The sequence below is a fragment of the Typopeltis vanoorti genome, chromosome 21, assembly GCF_054136105.1.
Source record: "Typopeltis vanoorti isolate ZY-2024b chromosome 21, IOZ_Tvanoo_1.0, whole genome shotgun sequence".
NCBI lineage: Eukaryota > Metazoa > Arthropoda > Arachnida > Uropygi > Thelyphonidae > Typopeltis > Typopeltis vanoorti.
In genome coordinates this window covers 99009503-99030643 of record NC_143569.1, presented here as the reverse complement: position 1 = coordinate 99030643, position 21141 = coordinate 99009503, and the positions used below count along the sequence as shown (strand labels likewise).

Sequence of the window (21141 nt, the reverse complement as noted above, 5' to 3'; positions counted from 1 at the left end):
TTTTTTGAAAAAAAAAACAAAAAACTATCTAATACCAGTTTCACAATCAATCCAGTAGATAAAAAGTAAAAATTTACTCTAGAATATACAAAACAGAATAAAAACTTTTAATAACATTTTCAAAGCTAGCATCATATTTCATATTTTTTTTATTAATTTTCCTAAACTACAAAAGTTTGCACTTAATTAATAAATATAAAAAAATCAGTCGAAACAATATACCTACTTGTGATAGTCTCGTAGCTTGTCATATGCGGAGAAAAATAATGAACACTGCATGCTTCTGAAGGATGAGGAGCCAGGTTACCTAGGCAACAAGAATACTTAAGTATTGTATAAATACACAATATCGAAAATGCAATCACTACTTAAAATTAATCAGCGTGTTTTTTCAAATGCAAGCGGACTAATATTTAAATCAGAATAGTGTGGATGTGGCCGATTTGAATAAATGCCATTTCTCTATTGCTGAAAGAAAGAACGAAGAATGGTTTTTTTTATTATTTTTTTTTATTTGAGAGTCCAAACTGCTTTTCCAGCATCGTCATCTTCTGCAAGTATCTTTTAGAAGACGCAATCGTCCCACTTCGAGTTAAAACTGGGCAACAACCATCAAGCAAATAAAAACGAAGGTTGGAGTTTCCATTAGAATCGGCAGTGGGTAATATTTTCTCAAGGTGCCTCCTCTTATCTTGTGTAGAGCGAAGTGAACGAGCCCACCGCATGTTTGGGATCAGTAACGGCTTTCTAGAACGTCTCTTTTTTACGTCTATTCAGATCAATAGTCGCCATAAATCACAGACGCATGCAGACTCACTGACAACCAGAGGCGTTGTAAGTCCACTGCAGTCAATGGCTGAATGTTAATTTGCCTACAAAGTCACGTCTCGTATTATCTTTAGAGCGATTTCCATTCTAGGCGTCTTCTCAACAGAGCCTTTCTCCCTCCCTCTCTTTCTCTCTCTCCTTTGGAAGATAATTATGAGAGATACGATTTTTGAAGTAATTTTTAACCTTCTAAGAGCTTTTTCTTTGGCTTCCAAACTATCGCGAAGCATTCTTAAGAATTTCTTTCGCCCTTCTGGTCACATACCGAGTGATATGTAATAACTAGGAGGGCAACGAAGTTCGTTTTTTTTTCTTCTTCTTCTTCTTTTCTTCAGCTTAGAGATCGCTTAAGAATAAATTCTGAATATTATCAAAAATTATCTCACAATTCTTTCTACCTCTGACACCTCTTTTTAAACGCAGCATAAAGAAAATAATTGTCCCCCGGTCTTTTTTTTTTTTTTGAAATATACATAGTTATAAAGTCAAGAAAACTTTCAGAACGTGATAAAAGAATTTTCACATTTCTTAGCTCATATTTAGCTACGCATGCGCAGTAAAACTTTAACAATTAATGTCAGATTAAAGACTGTTCGCGATTGAAGTTGCTAACATTTTAGAGAGATGATATGCAAAATAAAAAATTCATATTATCGATTAAATACTGAAATATAAATATAAAACTCTGCATAAAATACTTATTAAAATAGGAAAAATTTAATAAAAAGTGAAATATTTTTGAAATACTTATGTTATTCTTTTTTATACTATGTTATTATTTTATACTATCTAATTAAACTAAAAAAATCATTCAGAATAAAATGTGTAAACAGAAATTTGGTATATCTGAGATCGTTTTCTTTCTTTCTCTTCCCCTCTTACTGCCTGCTGACCCTCAGCACTCTTTATATATCCAAAGGCCGATGATGAGAGACATGAATTCCCATTCTTTCTTTCTTATTTAGAACAGAAATTCTATTTGAATTAAATTCGTCAAGAAATATATTTCAAAATGCGATAAAAATTACTTTGAAGTATAATTTTCGTATTTATTTATTTTTCTTATTTATTTATATTTCTTATTTATTTATATATTTCAAAATGAAATTAAAATTACTCTTTGAAGTATATTTTTCGTATTTATTTATATTATTTATTTCATCATCTGTTTTTAAATTTATTTAAATGAAAAATATTTGTTTAATGTTGTTTTAATCGTCAATTTACATGTAGAGAACACGACGTTTTTCTCTGCTGCATAATTCATGTGGCGTTCTGTACATAATGGGAAGAATGAGTCTGACAAATTCTAATTTTCATTTATTATTCATACACCATTCCTTTCCATTACTGTGTTATAATTTACCATACATTTTCATTTCGTTCCCTATCATGTACGGAGAAGGAAAGCAAAATCGGAGTGATGAACTTAGCTCAAGAAAATTAAATGCAGAAAGAAATTGTTTATACCTTTTGCATTTTGAAAGAAAGAAAAAGGAAAACTGCATTATGGAAAAAATAAGTTGATATGCATTGGAAAGACGCAGTTTTAACTACCGTGATGCATAAATATCATTTGTACAATCAAAACAAATCTGATTGAATAGATTTATTTATTAAAAATCTATATAACATCTAAATAATCTATAAATTACAATAATTAAAAATGTTAATAAAATGATATTAGAGAAATTAATACATTTTAAATTTTATATGATTTTAAGTTTTATAAAAAATAGCTCCAACACCATATTTAAATCATCTTAAAAATTCCCTAAAGCTTACGAGTATTTTTTGTCTATGTAGGTTATTTTCTTTTAATAGCTTCTCAGTCATTTTGCATTTTCAGTGTTTATATATATATTATATTTATATATTTCATAACAAAATTAATATATATATATATATATATATACAGGGTGTTCGGGATAAATTTGACAGTTTCGTAAGGAAAAAGAAAATCTTCTTTGTATCTATTAAATTTAATGAATTGACAAAAAAACATTACAGGCAGAGTTAATTACAATACTATCAACAAGATTTACTCAAAATAACCACCATTAGCATCGATCACAGCTTCAATTCTGCTTCGGAACCTCGAACAAACTGATGCTACAGTCTCCCTGGGAAGGGCCGCAAAAACTGTTTTAATTTTATCCATTAACTGGGCTTTTGTATTACTGGAAGTGCGATTGGTGTCTTTTTCAACTGCGCCCCATACAAAATAATCCATGGGGTTAAGGTCTGGGGAGTTTGGAGGCCAAACATTTGGACTGGTGAAGTCGTAGAAATTTTCAGACAACCATTTTTGACTTTTCCCAGAGGTGTGGCAAGGGGCCGAATCCTGCTGCCATACATACGGCCTACCATTGGCTACCCTTGTTATCCAGGGCTTGACTACAGTTAGCAACTCCACGAACAAAGCCCGAATTCCAATGCCAGGGTTCTTCAACACCTGTTCCTGCAGATTTGCGAGGAATTCTGCTGTACGAACGCAATCAGATCGTCTGCTAGGGATCTTTCTTCTTGCTACATCCTCGTAGTCACCATTGCAAGTCTCTAGTTCATGCCTGATTGTTTTTACTGTATTCAGGGAGCATTGGGCAGCAGTCGTAATATCCTTATTTTGATGGCGGGCACGAATCATCATGATACAAGTTATTCTCTTCCATGATTCAGGTGGGTTCCAGCTATCCATCCTTTCTGACATCTTGTATATGAATGAAGAAGGGTCCAAACTTTTAAATGAAGAGAAGTGTGTGTTAATACATGTAACTTACGGAAAAATATAATTAATTATAAATATGTCAAATTTATCCCGAACACCCTGTATATATATATATATATATATATATATATATATATATATATATATATATATATATATATATATATATATATATATATATATATATATATATATATATATATATATATATATATATAACAAAATTAAAAGCATTAAGATAAATCTATTTTAAAAATATTTTTCAATAAAAGTGGCCAATAACTTTAGAGCAGTGGTCGCCAAAGGGGTCGATATGACATTGTCAGGGGTCGATTCGAGCTCAGGAGTCGACAGAAAAATATAAGACATCATTGTATGGGTAATATTTAATTCGGTTAACTTGGATTACCTCCATGACAAAAGACATGGAGGTAATGACAACGCAATTAAGAGTGAATCGTGGGATCAGTACCTCCATCTTACAGGTCCATGAATAGGACCTGTAAGATGGAGTAAGGTCATGAAAATAGTTACTGAGGCCAATCAAGTAGGCCAAAATGACGTATTTACCAATAAACGGATGTTGGGGGTTCCTGCCGGCCGGCGCAGTGGGAGCGAGATTGCAACACGTGCGTGGTTCTTATTTACTGATACTTACACGTATTCGATCCCAGTATGATTTTTGCGCATCGACATACAATGAGCGTTAATGTTCTAAAATTCATCAGCATACACATTATAATTCAATCGTTATTCATTCACGAACTAAACTTCTCTATGTTGAAGAATTGAGCAGGGCTGGTAGTATTACCAGCGATATTAATACCAGTAGTTTATTAATATCACTAGTAATACCAGTGATATTACTAGTGATAGTAATAGTAGTATTAATAGTAATATCATAATATATACTATATTATAGATGCAATAAACACTGTTACTATAAAATAAACAATCTAAAAACTCACATAAGCGTCTTTTTTTGCTTGTCCTATTATAATTACGTAATAGTAAAATATAGGGAGTCGATAACAAGTCAAGAAACTCTTGAAGGGGTCGACGGGCAAATGACTTTGGCGACACCCCTGCTTTAGAGACAAAAAAAGACGACAATCGTTTATACATATGCTAAAAATGAGACACCACGTCTTTTTTTCCCCTCAAATAATTTCATGGCTACCTGAAATCATTTAATGGTCGATTATTGGATTGTAACAGGTTGAGAAACATAAGCTAAATAAATTTATTTACCTCTTTGAAACTCCGTAACATGAGGCGCCCTCTTGTGTATCCGTAAGCACATATAGCCACTATTGCTGTCATAGTAAAAAAAATCGTATTATATTGAAATAAATATATACTGTAAAATTAATACTTTTATTTTATTTCATATGTTCGTTGGAATCTTTTAAAAACGATTTGTAAATATTTATAAAGTAATTAATAAGTTAAATCATTAAAGTCACAAAAATCATAACTACATTTAAAGTTGTGTTAAGTGTTTATAAATTATTAAATTAAAAAATAGTTTAAAATTAAAAAAATAAATAAATTATTTTATAAATTAAATTTGATCAGATAAATTCCTGAAACCTTTTGTAATTAAATGATTAAGTGATTATTACAATATTATGTTATTATTTTAAAATATTTAATTTTTATGAAGATTAATACTTAAACAGGAGGTCAACATTGAGTGGAATGTGTCCGCTATTTACCATCCAGCAGTTGCATGAGCAATGAGTTGAGTGAAACTGTCTGTCTGATGTCCCTCGTGGGTGCAAACCACCCTCATCACTAGATGTCCCGTGTTGGATTCTATCACGCGAAAGGAACTGTTTCGTTGACTGAAGTCATAGGATTGTCTTCCATCTAAAGTTTTCCAGTGCCTCGTGATCGAGGTCCACTCTGTGAACTGACATCTGGCATGTGGATGGCTAGCTATGTCCATGCAAAGAAATAGAATAAGTTTCTAAATAACTAATGTACACCAAATGTATGGCGGCATGTATTAAACAAATTATGGAAAGAAAAAATATACAATTTATTTTAAAAGAAAATAAAATTTTTATTTTTATATTATACAACTTTATCAACTTTATCTTTCGAAACAATACGAGCATTACTGTTTGCGGTCACCAGATGGCTGCACTTGTATATCGTGCTCTTTCCCCAAAGTCTTATAATCATCGATATCCCTTAACTCATCTATCGATGATAAGAATGGAGATCGTCTGTCATCATTTTCAAAACAAATAAAAAAAGTTACTTAGAGCTGAAACAATTTTTTTACTCCCTTCGAGAAATAAAAACGCAATAGTAGTTGATATTTTAATTAGTTAACGAATATTTTAATATTATTTAGGAGAAAAAGTTTACTTATCACATTCGCGGAATTAATTCTATGAACTAATTATCATCTCTTTGTTTTAATTTAAGATTCGCCGTCAGGTGGCGTATGGTGGTAGGCCTGTGTTTAGAGAACTATGAAAGCAAAGCTGTTGATTTTAAAGTAAAAAAAATAGCTATATTAGTTAAAATTGCGTTAGAATTAGTATTGTGGTTAATTAGATTTAAGTTAAGCTTCGCTGCGCAACTTACCGTGCTTTTTTGCACGGTAAGTTGCGCAGCGAAGCACATGGCACCGATGCGAGGCGTCCACGGCATCGTTGTTTAAAGAATTCAACCAAAGAGACTTGGTACAGTGCAGTGTTACGAAAGCTACGAAAATGCTACGAAAGCGGAGGTCAGAAGTGCGGGTCAAGCCGCGAGATTGAATTGAAGCTGTAGACGGAACAGAGAATTCGCTTAAAAATGTCTACGACGGTGTAACGGAGATAGGATTGAAAGAAGGGTTGAAAGTCATACGATTGAGAGAGAGAGAGAGAGAGAGAGAGAATGGTAGCACTATGAAGGATGTAAAGAATGAAGAGTTGGCTGTAATGAGAGAGATGATAGCTCAGTTACGCGGAGTGATACATCTGACGAAGCGGGAGCTGCAACGAATGCAGAAACCTATGGCGAGTGGGTCAGCTGATATCAGAAAGAAAGAAGTGCGAGAAAAGAGAAATGAATACTTGACTAAGAAAGAAGGAAGAATCAAGGATAGAGACTGGTACGGCGATTCTATCATAAGCGGTATGATTGGCGAGGGATTGACAAAATCGTGCTTTCTCGGTGCAAAAATTAATGATGTTAGTGAAGCTATCAGAGGACAAAAGGGGAAAGTGAAAGAGATGATCGTATTGGCTGGAACGAATGATTTGAAAGGAGAAAAGTAGGACATGTGGGAGGATATGAAAGAATTACTAGAGGTAGCAAAAGAAAAGAGTGAGAGAGTTAAGATAGTGAGTCGGTTGCCCAGTATGACAGTAGAGCTGAGAAGAAGGACCATAATAGTGAATGACTCGATGCATCGGTTATGAAGGAGGTATAATGTGAGTTTGTGGATGTGTGGAGTGAGTTTGACGGGCGGAAGGACTTATACGAGAAGGATGGTTTGCATCTGAATGGATTTGGTGTTCGGAAACTGGAAAAAGTGTTGTTGAATGAAATGGATGTGCAGACTCAGAGAAACTAGAGCTTTTTTGGGGGGTGGGGAGTAAGCTGTTGAGTGGATATGCAGACATCACTTGAGGCAGTTGAGTGTAAGAATGTGCATAAAATGCCTACATTAGTACCACTGTAACAAACCAGAATGGAGTAGTTAGTATAAAACATCAGGATATCGGTGGGCCTAAGGGACTTTGGCACTTTATGTACACTCACGCCAGGAGCATTCGGAACAAGCAAGAGGAATTTTTGGTGCGATAGAATGTGAAGGGTATTGTGTGTTCAGGGAGGATACAGAAGAAAGAATGGGAGCAGGAGTGTTATTAATGATAGCCTAAGGAATAAATACCCGAGACAGAATGTGATGGGATGTATTATGGGTTTGAGAGTGCTCAATCTAGTAATTGCGTCTGAGAATTTGAGTATAACTAATGTGACCATGTTGCCGCCAATTTGTGAGAATGATCACATGATCTTGATCTGGGAGGTGGCTAATTGTGTGGATTTTTCAGTCAAGAAGGAGTATATGTGGAATTAGTGGGCTGGCAGGTGTCACAAGCTCAGGAGATTGCTTGGATCTGTGCCATGGCATGTGAAACCGCTAAGGCTGGATGTTGATAGTGTATGGGAAGTGGTAAATGAGTGTTTGAGGGAGGTAATGGCTGACTGCATACCTAGTGTCAGGAGAGTAAATCAAGTGTGATGAATGAATATCATAATTTAGCTGGCGCTACAAAAAAAAAGAATAAAAAAATTGTGGAGGGAATTTAAGGTGAAAGGTGACCTGCAGGTACAGTACAAGGCACAGGCCAGAATGATAACTAGTGGTAAAAAAAAAAGCAAAAGCAGAGCATGAAAGGAAGTTAGCAATGCAGGCTAAAGGAATCCCAAACAGTCTTTCGAGATGCTGCAAATAAAATAATCTTTATGACAGAATGGTTTTGATGAATGCTGATGGTAGGGAGGTAACTGAATCAGTCCAAATAGTATACTACGTGAACACTTCGCAAAAGTATATCACCCAGGTGGTGATATTGCAGGATCGATGGAGTCAAAGGCTTATACTGGGGCTGAGGTAAATCAAATGAAGGTGCATATCATATTATTATTATTATTATTCGTGACACCTTCAAGGAGTCCGAAGACTCATCGTAGGAGGACACCCACTATACAACTCTTCGTCTCCATCACCACACCGAACCCCCACCACCAGTCATCCACATCAACGCCATCTACCGCCCACCACCACCACTAGTATTTTTTGTCTGTAAATTGCGTGTGTTCTGAAGGATCGATTTGTCTGTATCCGGGATGAAAAACCAGAGTTTCCAGTTTTTGTGTGGCCTGCTACCTCCGTATGAGATCGGCTAACTCACCTTCAAGTGAAAAAGTCCACATAAAGATTCCTCCCGTCACGACGGGAATTGAATTTAGGCCTTTTTCAGTCGAAGGGAGCAACGTACCGTCCTTCAAGGAAAAAAAACGGGCCTTTCTCTCAAAACAGTAAAGTATCAATTAAAATTCTAATCTTACAGTATCTAATATTATAGAACCTTAATGTGAATAGATCTGTCGGATTGGATGATATACCAGCTTGAGTTTTATGTGAAGTAGCGAGGGAATTGTCAGTGTCGTTGACCATATTGTTTAATCTAAGTCTCAGCTCTGGATTATTCCCAAGGGGATGGAAAGAGGGCAAAATAGTTCCATTGCATAATGGAGGCTCCAAAACTGATGTAGCAAATTACCAACTTATCAGCATATCAGGAGTTGTTGTCAAAGTATTGGAGAAGTTGGTCAAGAGTAAAATACAGGAATGGGTAGATAGAAATGGTATGCTGTATGGGCAACATGGTTTCTTGAAGGGTAAGTCATGCCTTAGTAACTTGCTCACGTTTCGTAATACAGTGACGGCTGAATTGGATAAGGGTAATGGGTTTACAGTGATACTGCTAGACTTTGCAAAGGCCTTTGACAGGATACCACATGGAATTATGATCGGTAAACTGCAGAACATGGGAATGGATATAGGGTCGATGAGGTGGATAAGAGGGTGGCTGATAGAGAGATATCGGAGAGTTGTTTATTCAGGAGTAGAGTCCAAAAGAAGGCCTGTGACTAGTTGCGTGCCGCAGGGTTCTGTTCTTGGACCCATACTGTTTAATTTGTACTTGATTGATATACGAAATAATCTGAGAAGAACTATTCAGTTATTTGCTGATGATGCAAAATTGGGTAGAGTAAGAGTCAATGAAGATTATGTTAAATTTTGCAGGATGATTTGGATAGATTGCTAGACTGGGATAAGGAGAATGGATGTCAGTTTAATGTGGCAAAGTGTAAGACTATGCATTTTGGAGTGAAACGATTATCAGCAGTATACCACAATGGTGGAACTGTACTCCAAGAAGTTGACGAAGCCAGAGACTTGGGAGTGTTGGAGTTGGATAGGGAGTTGAAGTTTAGGGGCTCATAGCAAAAGTGGATAAATCAGCTCATCAAATCACATGCTGAAAAATACTTTGACGAGAAGAGACAAGTAAGTTATTATTCCTCTTGATCGAGTCTTCATAAGACCCTTCTTGAATACTGTGTGCAGATCTGGCTGCCAGGGTTTATTGGTGATGAGGAGGAGATGGAGAGGATCCAGAAGCGAGTGACCAAGATGATAGCTGGTCTATGGAATGAACTTTACGAGAACAGGTTGAAGATTTGTGGGTTACAGGAACTGGTTGATAGGCTGAAAAGGGGTGATATGATTGAGACATACAAATTGATGATGGGTTTTAACAAGATTAATTCAGAGGAAATTGTTCAGAACAAGTCTGGTGGTGGGAAACTAGGGGCCATCCTTGGAAACTGCGTTAGAGTGTAGTTAGCAAACGTGTTAGAACTAGGTTTTTTTTATTTGGAGAATGGTGAATGAGTGGAATAAGTTGCCAAAAATCTGTTGTGGGTGCCATGACTGTGAATGAGTTCAAAGCAAAGCATGATAGATACTGCGCAAATGTGGGATAGTGCTTGGCATGATGTTTAGGGCCTCCCTCGATGAGTCTAAGGGCTCCACGGAGTAGCCCATAATAATAATAATAATAATAATAATATGCATCATGCATTATATCCACGAAGTGATGTTGACCGGTTGTACCTACCAAGGAGAATAGGTGGACGGGGTCTGCTACAAGTGAGACAGACTGTAAAAGAAAAAGAAATTAGCTAAAAAAGTTACATCGACAATAGCTGAGTAAATGCTTCAAATAGTTACACAAGAGGGTCTCCTGAAAGCAACAGGAAACAAATGCGATTACAAAAAGGAACAACAAAATATGTGCACTGGAAAAATAAACCCTTGCATGGCCAATTTCTGCGAGATACTGAGGACAAAATTGATGTGAACAAGACGTGGCAATGGCTACAATACGGATACATTAAAAGAGAAACTGAAGGATTTATTCTAGCAGCTAAAGAAAAGGCATTACAAACTAATGCGATGAAAGCAAAAATTTTGAACATCAATAATAACAACAGCAAATGCAGATTATGCGATCAGAAAGATGTGATTGTAGAACATCTAATCAGTGCCTGCAGCAAAATAGCTCAAACTGACTATAAATACCGCCGTGATCAAATGGCCAAAATAATTCATTGGCATGTCTGCAAAAAAATATGGCTTTCCTACTTCTGATAACTGGTGACAGCATAAAATAGAAACAGTATTGGAAAACGAAACAGCAGAAATTCTCTGGGACTTTCGAATACAAACTGATCGGCATTTGGAACACAATAGACTGGACATCACAATTATAGAAAATCAACAACAAAAAACTGGACAAAATTACTAAATATCGAGATCCGGCAATCGAAGTTGGCCGACTGTGGCTTAAACACACCAAAGTCATTCCATAGTTATTGGTGCACTTGGTGCAACGTCAAAGAAGTTGTCCAACTATTTACAGCAATTGAACATCACCGAAGTGACCCCATATGACGTAAAAAAAAACAACAAAAAACAGCATTACTTGGAACAGTCCATATTTTACGACGCTACCTGACAAACAATTCTTAGATTCTTGAGTAAAATCTGAATTTCCGTATCTCCATTATATATATATATATAATATATATATATAATATATATATATTATAATAAAGGAAGAAAAAGAATATCATGGTTTGACAACATCAAGACGTGGACAGGAAAGAGCAGTGCACAACTGCTCAGATTAGCACAAGAGCGCAGTTTGTTCGCCAAGATAGTCGCTGACCTTCGGTAGAAGATAGCACAATAAGAAGAAGATATATATATATATATATATATATATTTTTTTTTTTTAATATTAACATTTTATTATTTCTCAGATAAATTACATACATTATATGAACACAATTATGCATAACAAATACTCTCTCGTACATAAAGTTTTTTTTAAATAATAATAATAACAATAATTGTTTACAACGTATATTATTATAATATTCATAATGATGATTATTACAGATGGTTCTTTGCAATTTTACACTCTATATATACAACATCAATGGATATAATCACTCTATATTGCATACTTTTGTTACAGTTATTAAATACATTACATACATTTGATTACATATGATACATTACTTACATTTGTTTACATATGATACTTACATTACATACATTTGTTTACATATAATATATATACATTACATACATTGGTTTACATGCCTGTAATGTATGTATTATACATTACAGGCATTTGGTTACATATGATACATTTTGGATGAGAACTAATTTCTCTGCTTTCATCTTCGAAGATTATATGTAAGCTTATCTGTGGATGACACCAGTTGATTATTATTTATTGTTTTTTTTTTCTGTGTTGGGAAGCTACGAAAATGAAATCTATGATTGAGAAATTCGCGCCGCGCACGCACGCACGCACGCACGCACGCACGCACGCACGCACGCACGCACGCACGCACACACACACACACACACACACACACACACACACACACACACACACACACACACACACACACACACACACACACACACACACACACACACACACACACACACACACACACACACACACACACAATAACGTGGAATGTATTGATGCGTCGCTGAACTGGAAGCCTGAGCGAATATATTGTGTTTCATTAAGTTTGTGTGGTATTTTGGGTGCGTGTTTCTTGTTCGTAGTATGTCCTTAGAACTCTTTTCAGGCTATTGTAGTTTGTAAGGTTTCTGTATTCAAAAGGTAATTTGTTTATCATGTTTGGGATGTAGAAGTTTCGCGTGACCTTTCAGTAGTGATTATTGTATTTATATATGGTATAATTAGTTGTCTGAGGTCTTGTTATACGGTATGTATTTCTGACTCTCCTGTAGTTGGAATAGAAATAATGTTTTAGCAAAGCTGCATAGTGACATAAATATTTTGCTGTCAGTATTTTGTTTTCTGACATTGTAATGTATATCGGGTCGTTATTTTCTTTTTGTTCCCAAAAGATCGGTTTTATCATTTTGTAATGTAGCGACATTAATCTATTTATTTTGTAGGGTGCACAGAAAGCATACGTTGTTATAGCGTATCTTAGTATATTTTGGCATAGGGCTTTGTATGGTGTTTTTAGGCGTATGGGAACTATGTCTTTTAACCTGTAGAGTTTGCCACTTATTGTTCGGAGTTTGTTGTGTAGATGGTTTATGTGGCTATTCCAGTCCATATCTGCATCGAAGTAAATTCCAAGGTATCGTATTGTTTCAACCTGAGTGATTGTAGTGGTTTTGCTGTTCTGTTTGTTTTTTTATGTTGGAAAGTGGATGTTGGATGGTTATATATTTGTTATCAACTGGTCGAGTCAGTGATATCTGAATATCATTGATTTTGTCTTTTCTGAGTTTAGGTGTATGGAGTTTTTCGTGAGCCAGTCTATGATCAGATTTATGTCATGTTGCATATTTGTTTGGGCTATGCTTGCGTTATTATGGATGGATATTATTGCTGTATAGTCTGCGTATTGGAATATCTTACCTTTGAGTGGTAGCTGATTAATATCGTGCGTGTAAATGTTGAATAGAGTCGGGGAGAGTACAGCTCCCTGTGGTACTACACAGGTTACTGGTAGCTCTCTGCTTCGGTTTGACCAGATGCGTGTGATATGCCTTCTATTTTGAAGGTAGTTTGTAAACCACCTGTGAAGAGGCCCGTCTATTCCAACATGCCTCAGCTTTTCTAACAAGGTTTGATGTGTGAATGTATCGAATGCTTTAGTTAGATCAATAAAGACTACCATGGCAATTTTGTTTTTGTCTAAAGCGATATTAATTACGTCTGTAAAGTCTTCTAAGTGAGATGTTGTTCGCTTATTTTTCTGAAAACCATATTGTTTTGGGGATAATATGAAAGGTCTATGTATATGCTGTGAGTTTCTTCGGTACGATCCGCTCCATAATTTGATTGATAATTGGTAATGTTGCTTGTTGGTAATGTCTGTAATTGCTGATTAAATTTCTTTTTCCATGTTTGTATATGGGTGTGATTATGGCGGTCTTTAGCATACTTGGTATCTGTCCTGTTTTAAATATTTTATTTATTAGTTTTAGTAGGATAGGACTTAAACTAGTTGCAATTTGCATTATATCTTTAGGTCTTATACTATCAATTCCTGGGCCTTTGTTTGGTTTCATTTGATGTATTGCTGAGAGAAGTTCTGCTTCTTTTATGGTTGGGAACCATAATGCCTGTTTTGATTGTGGTCCAAGTGAGGGGGGTCACGTTTTGTGATTGGGGGAATAATAATAATAATAATAATAATAATAATAATAATAATAATAATGCTTGATTTAAGATATATTAATTAATTACTTTCTGTTTATTCTATTTTAAATTTAAGTTTAACATATTTTAGTTAGCATATGAATATATTTTGATAGAATATTTATTTAGTTTAACTTCGAAACACTGAATTTGTAGAAAATTGAAATTTTCATAATTAATTTTAACATTATTTTGAAAGTAGCGTAATAATCTAAAATAAATTATTTTATTTCGATTAATTTCGTATATAATTAACTATATTTAGCATATGACGAATCCATATTAAAATTAATCAGTAATTCATTTGTGATAAATTTTTAATGAAAATCCGTTTTAATTAACTAAAATTCATTAGCTCATTCATTGTAATTAGGATGTTATAATTTTAAGTCATAATTATTAAAATTATGATAATTACAATTCATCCATGTGTATGTCGATATTAATCAACTTGGTAGCATCAATAAGATGTTATTGCCATTGCTAGAAATTCAATTATTAATAAGCTAAGCCAATTGCTGTCAATGCAATGAATGACGTCACTATATACAGTCAGATCTTTTCAATAGTTTAAATGTCACCTTTCGGATACATTGGTCATAAAAGTTTAAAATTTGATCGTTGGATTAGTGTAAATCCTGGTTATTAGTATAATTAGCAGACTTATTTATACAAAAATAATACAATAAATAAAAAAATGGAAATGTATTTGTTATTAAATTATAATATTTAGAAGTATATATAGAATTGGAGAGTATACGTTTACACCATTCTTGTATTAATTTAATATTTTATATAAAATGAATTATTATTTCTTCCTCATCCTCATCCTTTTGGAGTGGGCTGGATGAATTAATCGACCGTGAGATGCGGTGATTGATTCATTAAATCCAATACCCTTGGAGGGTAATGGATGGCAATGCCTTAGCCAATGAAGTTCTAACTGAGGTTCGGCTGTTGCTGTTACCCTCCTGCTATGATCAGAGCTTTAATAGCTCAATAACACCTTATCCCTACACTGTCCTCTACAGATAACGGGGAAGATGAAAAGCATTCTTGCTTCGCCCCTTTAAGCCAGTCCTTATAAGGACTCCTCATCCTTTAAAGAAGCGAAATCTCTAAGGGATTTTCTTCATTACTCTATAAAGATCCATCCACCTTCTTATTTTTGTAGGCATTTTCTTGATCAACTTGTTTTGGAGATTTATTTTAAAATTCATATAGACACTGCTAATGGGTTTTTAAAACTTTCAGAATTCATAGTACATATTTGAAAAAACTGTTCTGATTATTTTAGTGGGTTATGCACATTTGTGGTCTTCCACGTATTATTTAATCTGCCCTTTCGAGGAAAGATGAATCATTGGAATATGAAATTTCTAAAAAGTACTTATCCATCATCCATCGTGCCATTTTAGAAGAACCCAATGCATTTATATTCCTGTTAAATTAAGCATCACAATCCTTTCTTTTAAAATAAAATTTTGTAACTTCGCTAATTTATACAAATGTATCAACATGTAGGTAGTTCTATTTGTTTCAGCTCCAAAAACAACAGAAGCAAAGTTGTTTCATGCACTAAAGTCCTCTCTTTAGATTCTAGAAGAGATTAGGAGGCATACTTTTACCAAACTATTTATCTAGAAAAAAATTCGCAAATTTCTCTCAACCAAAATGAAATTGTATAAACAACCTTAAAACTATCGAGCTACTCTTGAAATTTGGACCAAAAAAAAAATCATATTCTAACACATCTAAGGTTTGCAACAAATACCATCAGGAGCCACTTAGTCAAGGATTGTAGATTGTCTTTATGTGGTAACAGTGTTAAAATAACAATCTAAATGCTAGTAATATGGAGTTAAGCGATGACGAAGTCAAAAAGGAAGGTTTTACATCTGAAGAGATTCGTGATAAATGACTTTCACTTCAAAATTTGTTGCAAAATATAGTAGACGACAAAATGACCAGTCGACTCTGTTGTCTATAATAAGAAGAAAAGGAGAAATATAAGAAAATAGGCTAAGTCATTTAAAAGTCTACAAACTTTTACAAAGATAGAAAAAGCCATGCGGACAAATAGAGTTCAACAAGTGACGGAAAATCTTGTAAGTTAAACCTCATCCGGATTTGATATTTGGGAGGCTGATCCCGAGAGATTTGCTAAAGAAACAGAAGCAATAAAGAACAAGTCATTCCGAACACTTCTTCAGATAGGTGATGCTAACAATACAAAGGCTGTGAAAGAAGAGGGTGAGATTGAGTCTGTCGCTATTTTTTTTACTTCTAGTTTTAAAGATAATGAAGTATGGAAGAGTGTTATTGATCTAGGTTTATTTTTGTCAGAAACATTCGTTTTAAGAAGAAATAAAAATCAGATCTAAGAATACATTGAAGCTTATCTTTAAGAAGCACAGGAAAAATAATCGAACTGAAAAAAAATCTAAATCAATTTTATTATTGCACATGATCAAGTCCTCCCACACCTAAATTAGTAGATTCTGCGTCTTGAGTTTAACAGAGGTTACTGTGATATCGCTTCCAACCGAAAAATTAATTGTTATACCCCCCCCCCCCCCCTCACACTGCCAACCACAAACACATCCAAACAAAGCACGTGTGGTATCACAGCTATGGTTAACATTACAAAATATAATGAAAGATAGTTTTGACTATATTAACTACAGCAAATGTTAGTTTTAGGTATTAGAGTAGATCAAGCTTCTTTCGATCGGGTCCATCATTAATTGCCGGTTTTTTTAATCGTTCTGCAGTACCACAGATATGGTAACCTCTTCCTATCAGGAATTCGAGATTACTGTACTGTTTTTTGAGAAGCTGCTCGTATAATTTAATCTACGTAACTACACCACACCTATTTTTATGTCAAAATATGGAGAAGAGAATTAAGGTTAAATGACTTATCTGTGCAGATTGTGACACTCATTTTAAAGGAAGGGTCCAAGTAGAGAAAGAATTTATAATGATTACAGTACTAATGCACAGTTCTTTTTCCTATAGATAATAAGCTGAATAAATAATAATAATAAAACAAATTTGAAAGAAAAAAAAGAAATTTGAAGAAGGTGGGTTTAACATAGTAGGTATACAAAGTTCTGTAACTTGTCTGCAGTTAAAGTACATCTGAAATTTCTCACACACACCGGAATCATTCTGAGCAGCTGATTTATTGCAACTTGTATTTCAAGAGTTAATGTGTTCAAGTCTCTCATCATTCTCTTTTTAATATAAAAGTGGCTCTGAAATTGAGCAGCTTGTCAAAATGAGAAGAAAGATGAACAGACAGAGCGAGATCAGCTGTCTAGTTTTTGCAGTTTACCCACAGGATACTTCTAAAAAATCTAAATTTGTAAGAAACCAAATATAAGGTAGAATAAACCTATAGAAACCAGTATAATGTATAATAAAAACCAGTAAAAACTAATATAATAAAAATGGATAAAAAGGTTCGATTATAAACTTATATATAATATTCTGTAATAAATATGTTCGAAATACATATAAAATTTATAAAAATTTATTTAATAATAAAATTATAGGTATAATCTTTTATTCACCCAAAATTTTTTAATATAATATTTTATGAACTATCTGTTATATTTCAATTATTCACTTATTTTTGAATTTGATTATAACGTTTTCTAATTATTTTAAAAATTATTTATTTACAAAGAATTTTAATGTGTAATATATTAATCATTTATTAAGAAAAGCAGTAGATACATAAAAGTAAATATAGTTTTCAATATTTTATGTCTAATCATTCACCTTTAGTTAGTTTCAAGGTCCTGGACCCTTCATTGGCCGTAAAGAGGCCGTCACATGTTGCATCTCCTGACTGAGCCACTAAATACCCTGTGTGGTCCTTTTGTTTTTCATACACCTAAGAAAAAATAATTCATAAAAAATAATATATTTGCCACCACTTTGGACTTTTTTTCTAACTTAAGCTACATAATAAGAACATGAACAATGTAAACAAAATCCTATCTACGCTTACATACGGGCCTAGACTCTCTCTCTCTCTTTCTCAATCTTTTCGTATTATTCTTCTTTCTGACTATTCGTTAGAATCCTGTAAAGTTAGCGTAACGGATTCCGATTCTCGTGGATTGATGCTATACTTTGCATTCTCATCTTCCCGGTGTTATTGGGTTGCAGAGTTAAAGGTTGTTTGTTTTCGCACATCTGGGTTAGGCAATTTGTTTTAGCAGAGATGGATTAAAGGTGATACCCTTACTTCCAGTGGGTGAATCGTCTTACTCTTTAATCTGTGTCTACATGGACAGAAAGAGTAAGAGAAGAGAAAATGAAAGAGAAAAAGTTAAAAAAAAAAAGGGGTGGAAAAATACAATTAACCTAGAAATCATGCTGGTTTTAGACGGAACTGTGTGTGTGTGTGTGTGTGTGTGTGTGTGTGTGTGTGTGTGTGTGTGTGTGTGTGTGTGTGTGTGTGTGTGTGTGTGTGTGTGTGTGTGTGTGTGTGTGTGTGTGTGTGTGTGTGTGTGTGTGTGTGTGTGTGTGTGTGTGTGTGTGTGTTATTTCATTAATTATCTCCTCTCAAGAGAATAATTAACGAAACTGCAGGTCGACACTTGCACTGTGCGTGCCAAAAATGCCCTCCTAGTCTATTTTTCTTGTTGAAGACGATCACAGGGCTAACAAATTCTTCCATAAACATTGAGTTGCAGTTTCGCGTGCTCGGAAATATTTCTAGAAAAATTCTTAGGAATTTAAGCAACTCTACAAATTTACCGTGTTCTTCATGCGCTGTGTAATTACGATATTGAATGAGCAATTAAAAGAGCCAAATGATCAAGATTGGCTTCATTTTTTTCCTTTAAATATTATCTATTAAGATTCTTGAATGCAGCTATCGTTAAAAGTAATTCTATAATCTGAACAAAGTGTATTATAATCCTTACTTTCCTAATATTCTTAATATGCAATGTATATATTTACATGAATCTATATCCGCAATATATATATATAATTATTTAGATAAATTTTCTTTCCTAATTTTGGCTAAGTATTCTCTTATAATTCGGTCAAATTATTGTAACAATGAAGCATACTAATAATTAGCAAAATGCAAAACGCACTCAGAATATAACTGTAAGAATGAAACACAATCATTAAGACTTCCTTATAAGGACTGGCTTAAAGGGGCAAAGCAAGAATGCTTTTCATATTCCCCGTTATCTGTAGAGGACAGTGTAGGGATAAGGTGTTATTGAGCTATTAAATTAAAGCTCCGATCATGGCAGGAGGGTAACAGCAATAGCAATATAGCCGAGCCTCAGTTAGAACTTCATTGGCTACAGCATTGCCATCCATTACCCTCCAAGGGTATTGGATTGAATGAATCAATCACCGTAATGTGTAAGTAAAGGTGATATCTCAAAAATATCGGACGATCTCTAGGCCACTCATTCGTGGGCGAAAGACCGTCCAAATCTCAGCGTTGGTTCTACTCAGTGAACCTCGAGTACCGAGCAGAACCGCTCATATTCCGAGGAAAATAATTCACCGACAAAGCCCCTCAGCGGGCCGTGCCGGAGAACACCTTCCCCGGAGACTCAAAGTGCTCCCTTAAGGCAAAAACCTTAAGAGAGCGAACTCAAAAACTCATCGCCCAAGTGTTTAAGAGCAACAGCCGAACCTCAGTTAAACTTCATTGGTACAGCTTTGCGTTGCTATCCATCACCCCCAAGGGCATTAATGAATCAATCACCGCATCTCGCGGTCGACTGATTCCCCAAAAATCTCCTCATTAAAACTTCGTTAATTTTCTTTTCAATTATAAAAAGAATAAGTAGGAAAGATATTGGTATCGCGATTATTTAAAATATTATATGTTCCTCCTTTTAAATTACGTTTTAATTAATTAATAAATCTCTTAATCTCTATTAATGAAAATGTATTTTATTTTTTATTTATAAACTTTTAAACTTTTTTATACTTTATTACTAAACTTTATTTATAAAGACAATCTACATTCTTTATTAAAACAATTAAGATATTCATCATATTTGAACTTACAAAGCAACGAAATTTATCCTCATCTGTTTTCGTCATCTTGTGTTCCAGTTTTCCCACCAGGTAGCGGGTCGATCCCTCTTTCCATGATGCAAGACATACCAGTTCTTCCACTAAATAAATACATTAATATTAATAAATCAAACAGTAAACATTTCAAAATCATATTTTATAATAAAGTAAATAATATAAATTATTATTATTAGAACAGATTTATTTGTATGCTAATATTTAGAAAAATTATACTAAATATATCTAATAGACAATAAACACCATTTGTAAATACAGTTATTAATGTACAAATTTACCGCAAAATATGCATAAATTTTTATATAAATTTGTAAAGTATTTGTATCAATTTTTAATGATAAATATATCAAGCATTTATATTTCGTTTTTATTTTTATGTTAACGATAAATGTATTATCGTGTTTATTTCCTCAATTTTGAGATTCATTTATGTTAACGATAAATGTATTATCGTGTTTATTCCCTCAATTTGGAGATTAATTTACTGCTTATAAATTCCTATATGAAACATGACCAAGCTTACAGTTTGTTTCTGTGATCCACAATCAATCTTGTCACTCTAAATCCATCTCTGCGCTATAACAATGGGATAGAAGTTGGCATTATTGTCTGTTTAGCTTTCAATGTAGTTACATTTACAAACTTCAAAAGCCGTACGGAACACTTAATCTGAAATGCACGTGCGCCCAACACGCACATTTTCTTGGCTCTGTTTTCTGTAATATAAGAATTTCCAATGCCTCATCAACCTAAGTAGGGGTACGTTTTAAATCGAATTTTATTTCTAGAAGCTTCTTTTTTTATTTATTTTTTTGCCACAACGTATATAAATTTAAAACGCTGATGCATAGCATTTGTTATTAAAATGGCAGACGGGAATTTTTAAATGACTTTATTAAATTCAGGGAAATGTAATTACAGTTCAGTTAAACGTTATTTCCTTGTATGTTATCGTATTATTCGGTGACATGTTATGCATTAGATACCCTAATTAACTTAAAATAAAAATCTAAGAAAGCGGCATGAAATTGATAAGGCAAAAGGATTTTATCAAATGCCGACGGACTAAAAATTCAACCAAGCTTACTACAGTAATCATTGTAGATACTCGGCAATATCGTAAAATGAACGTGC

General features: G+C 34.0%; 1 protein-coding gene across 1 annotated transcript in view; it reads right to left on the bottom strand.

The window, feature by feature from the left end:
* The window catches only part of LOC150095136 (uncharacterized), a 271956-nt gene that overhangs the window by 21027 nt on the left and 229788 nt on the right, over window positions 1-21141 (bottom strand). Inside the window, exons 6-10 of the mRNA XM_090411337.1 lie at window positions 19981-20090; window positions 17707-17821; window positions 5275-5497; window positions 4808-4872; window positions 227-307 (exon numbers count right to left, since the gene is read on the bottom strand). Of these exons, the coding sequence (XP_090267463.1) occupies window positions 227-307; window positions 4808-4872; window positions 5275-5497; window positions 17707-17821; window positions 19981-20090 (594 nt within the window). The remainder of the gene's footprint in view (window positions 1-226; window positions 308-4807; window positions 4873-5274; window positions 5498-17706; window positions 17822-19980; window positions 20091-21141) is intronic.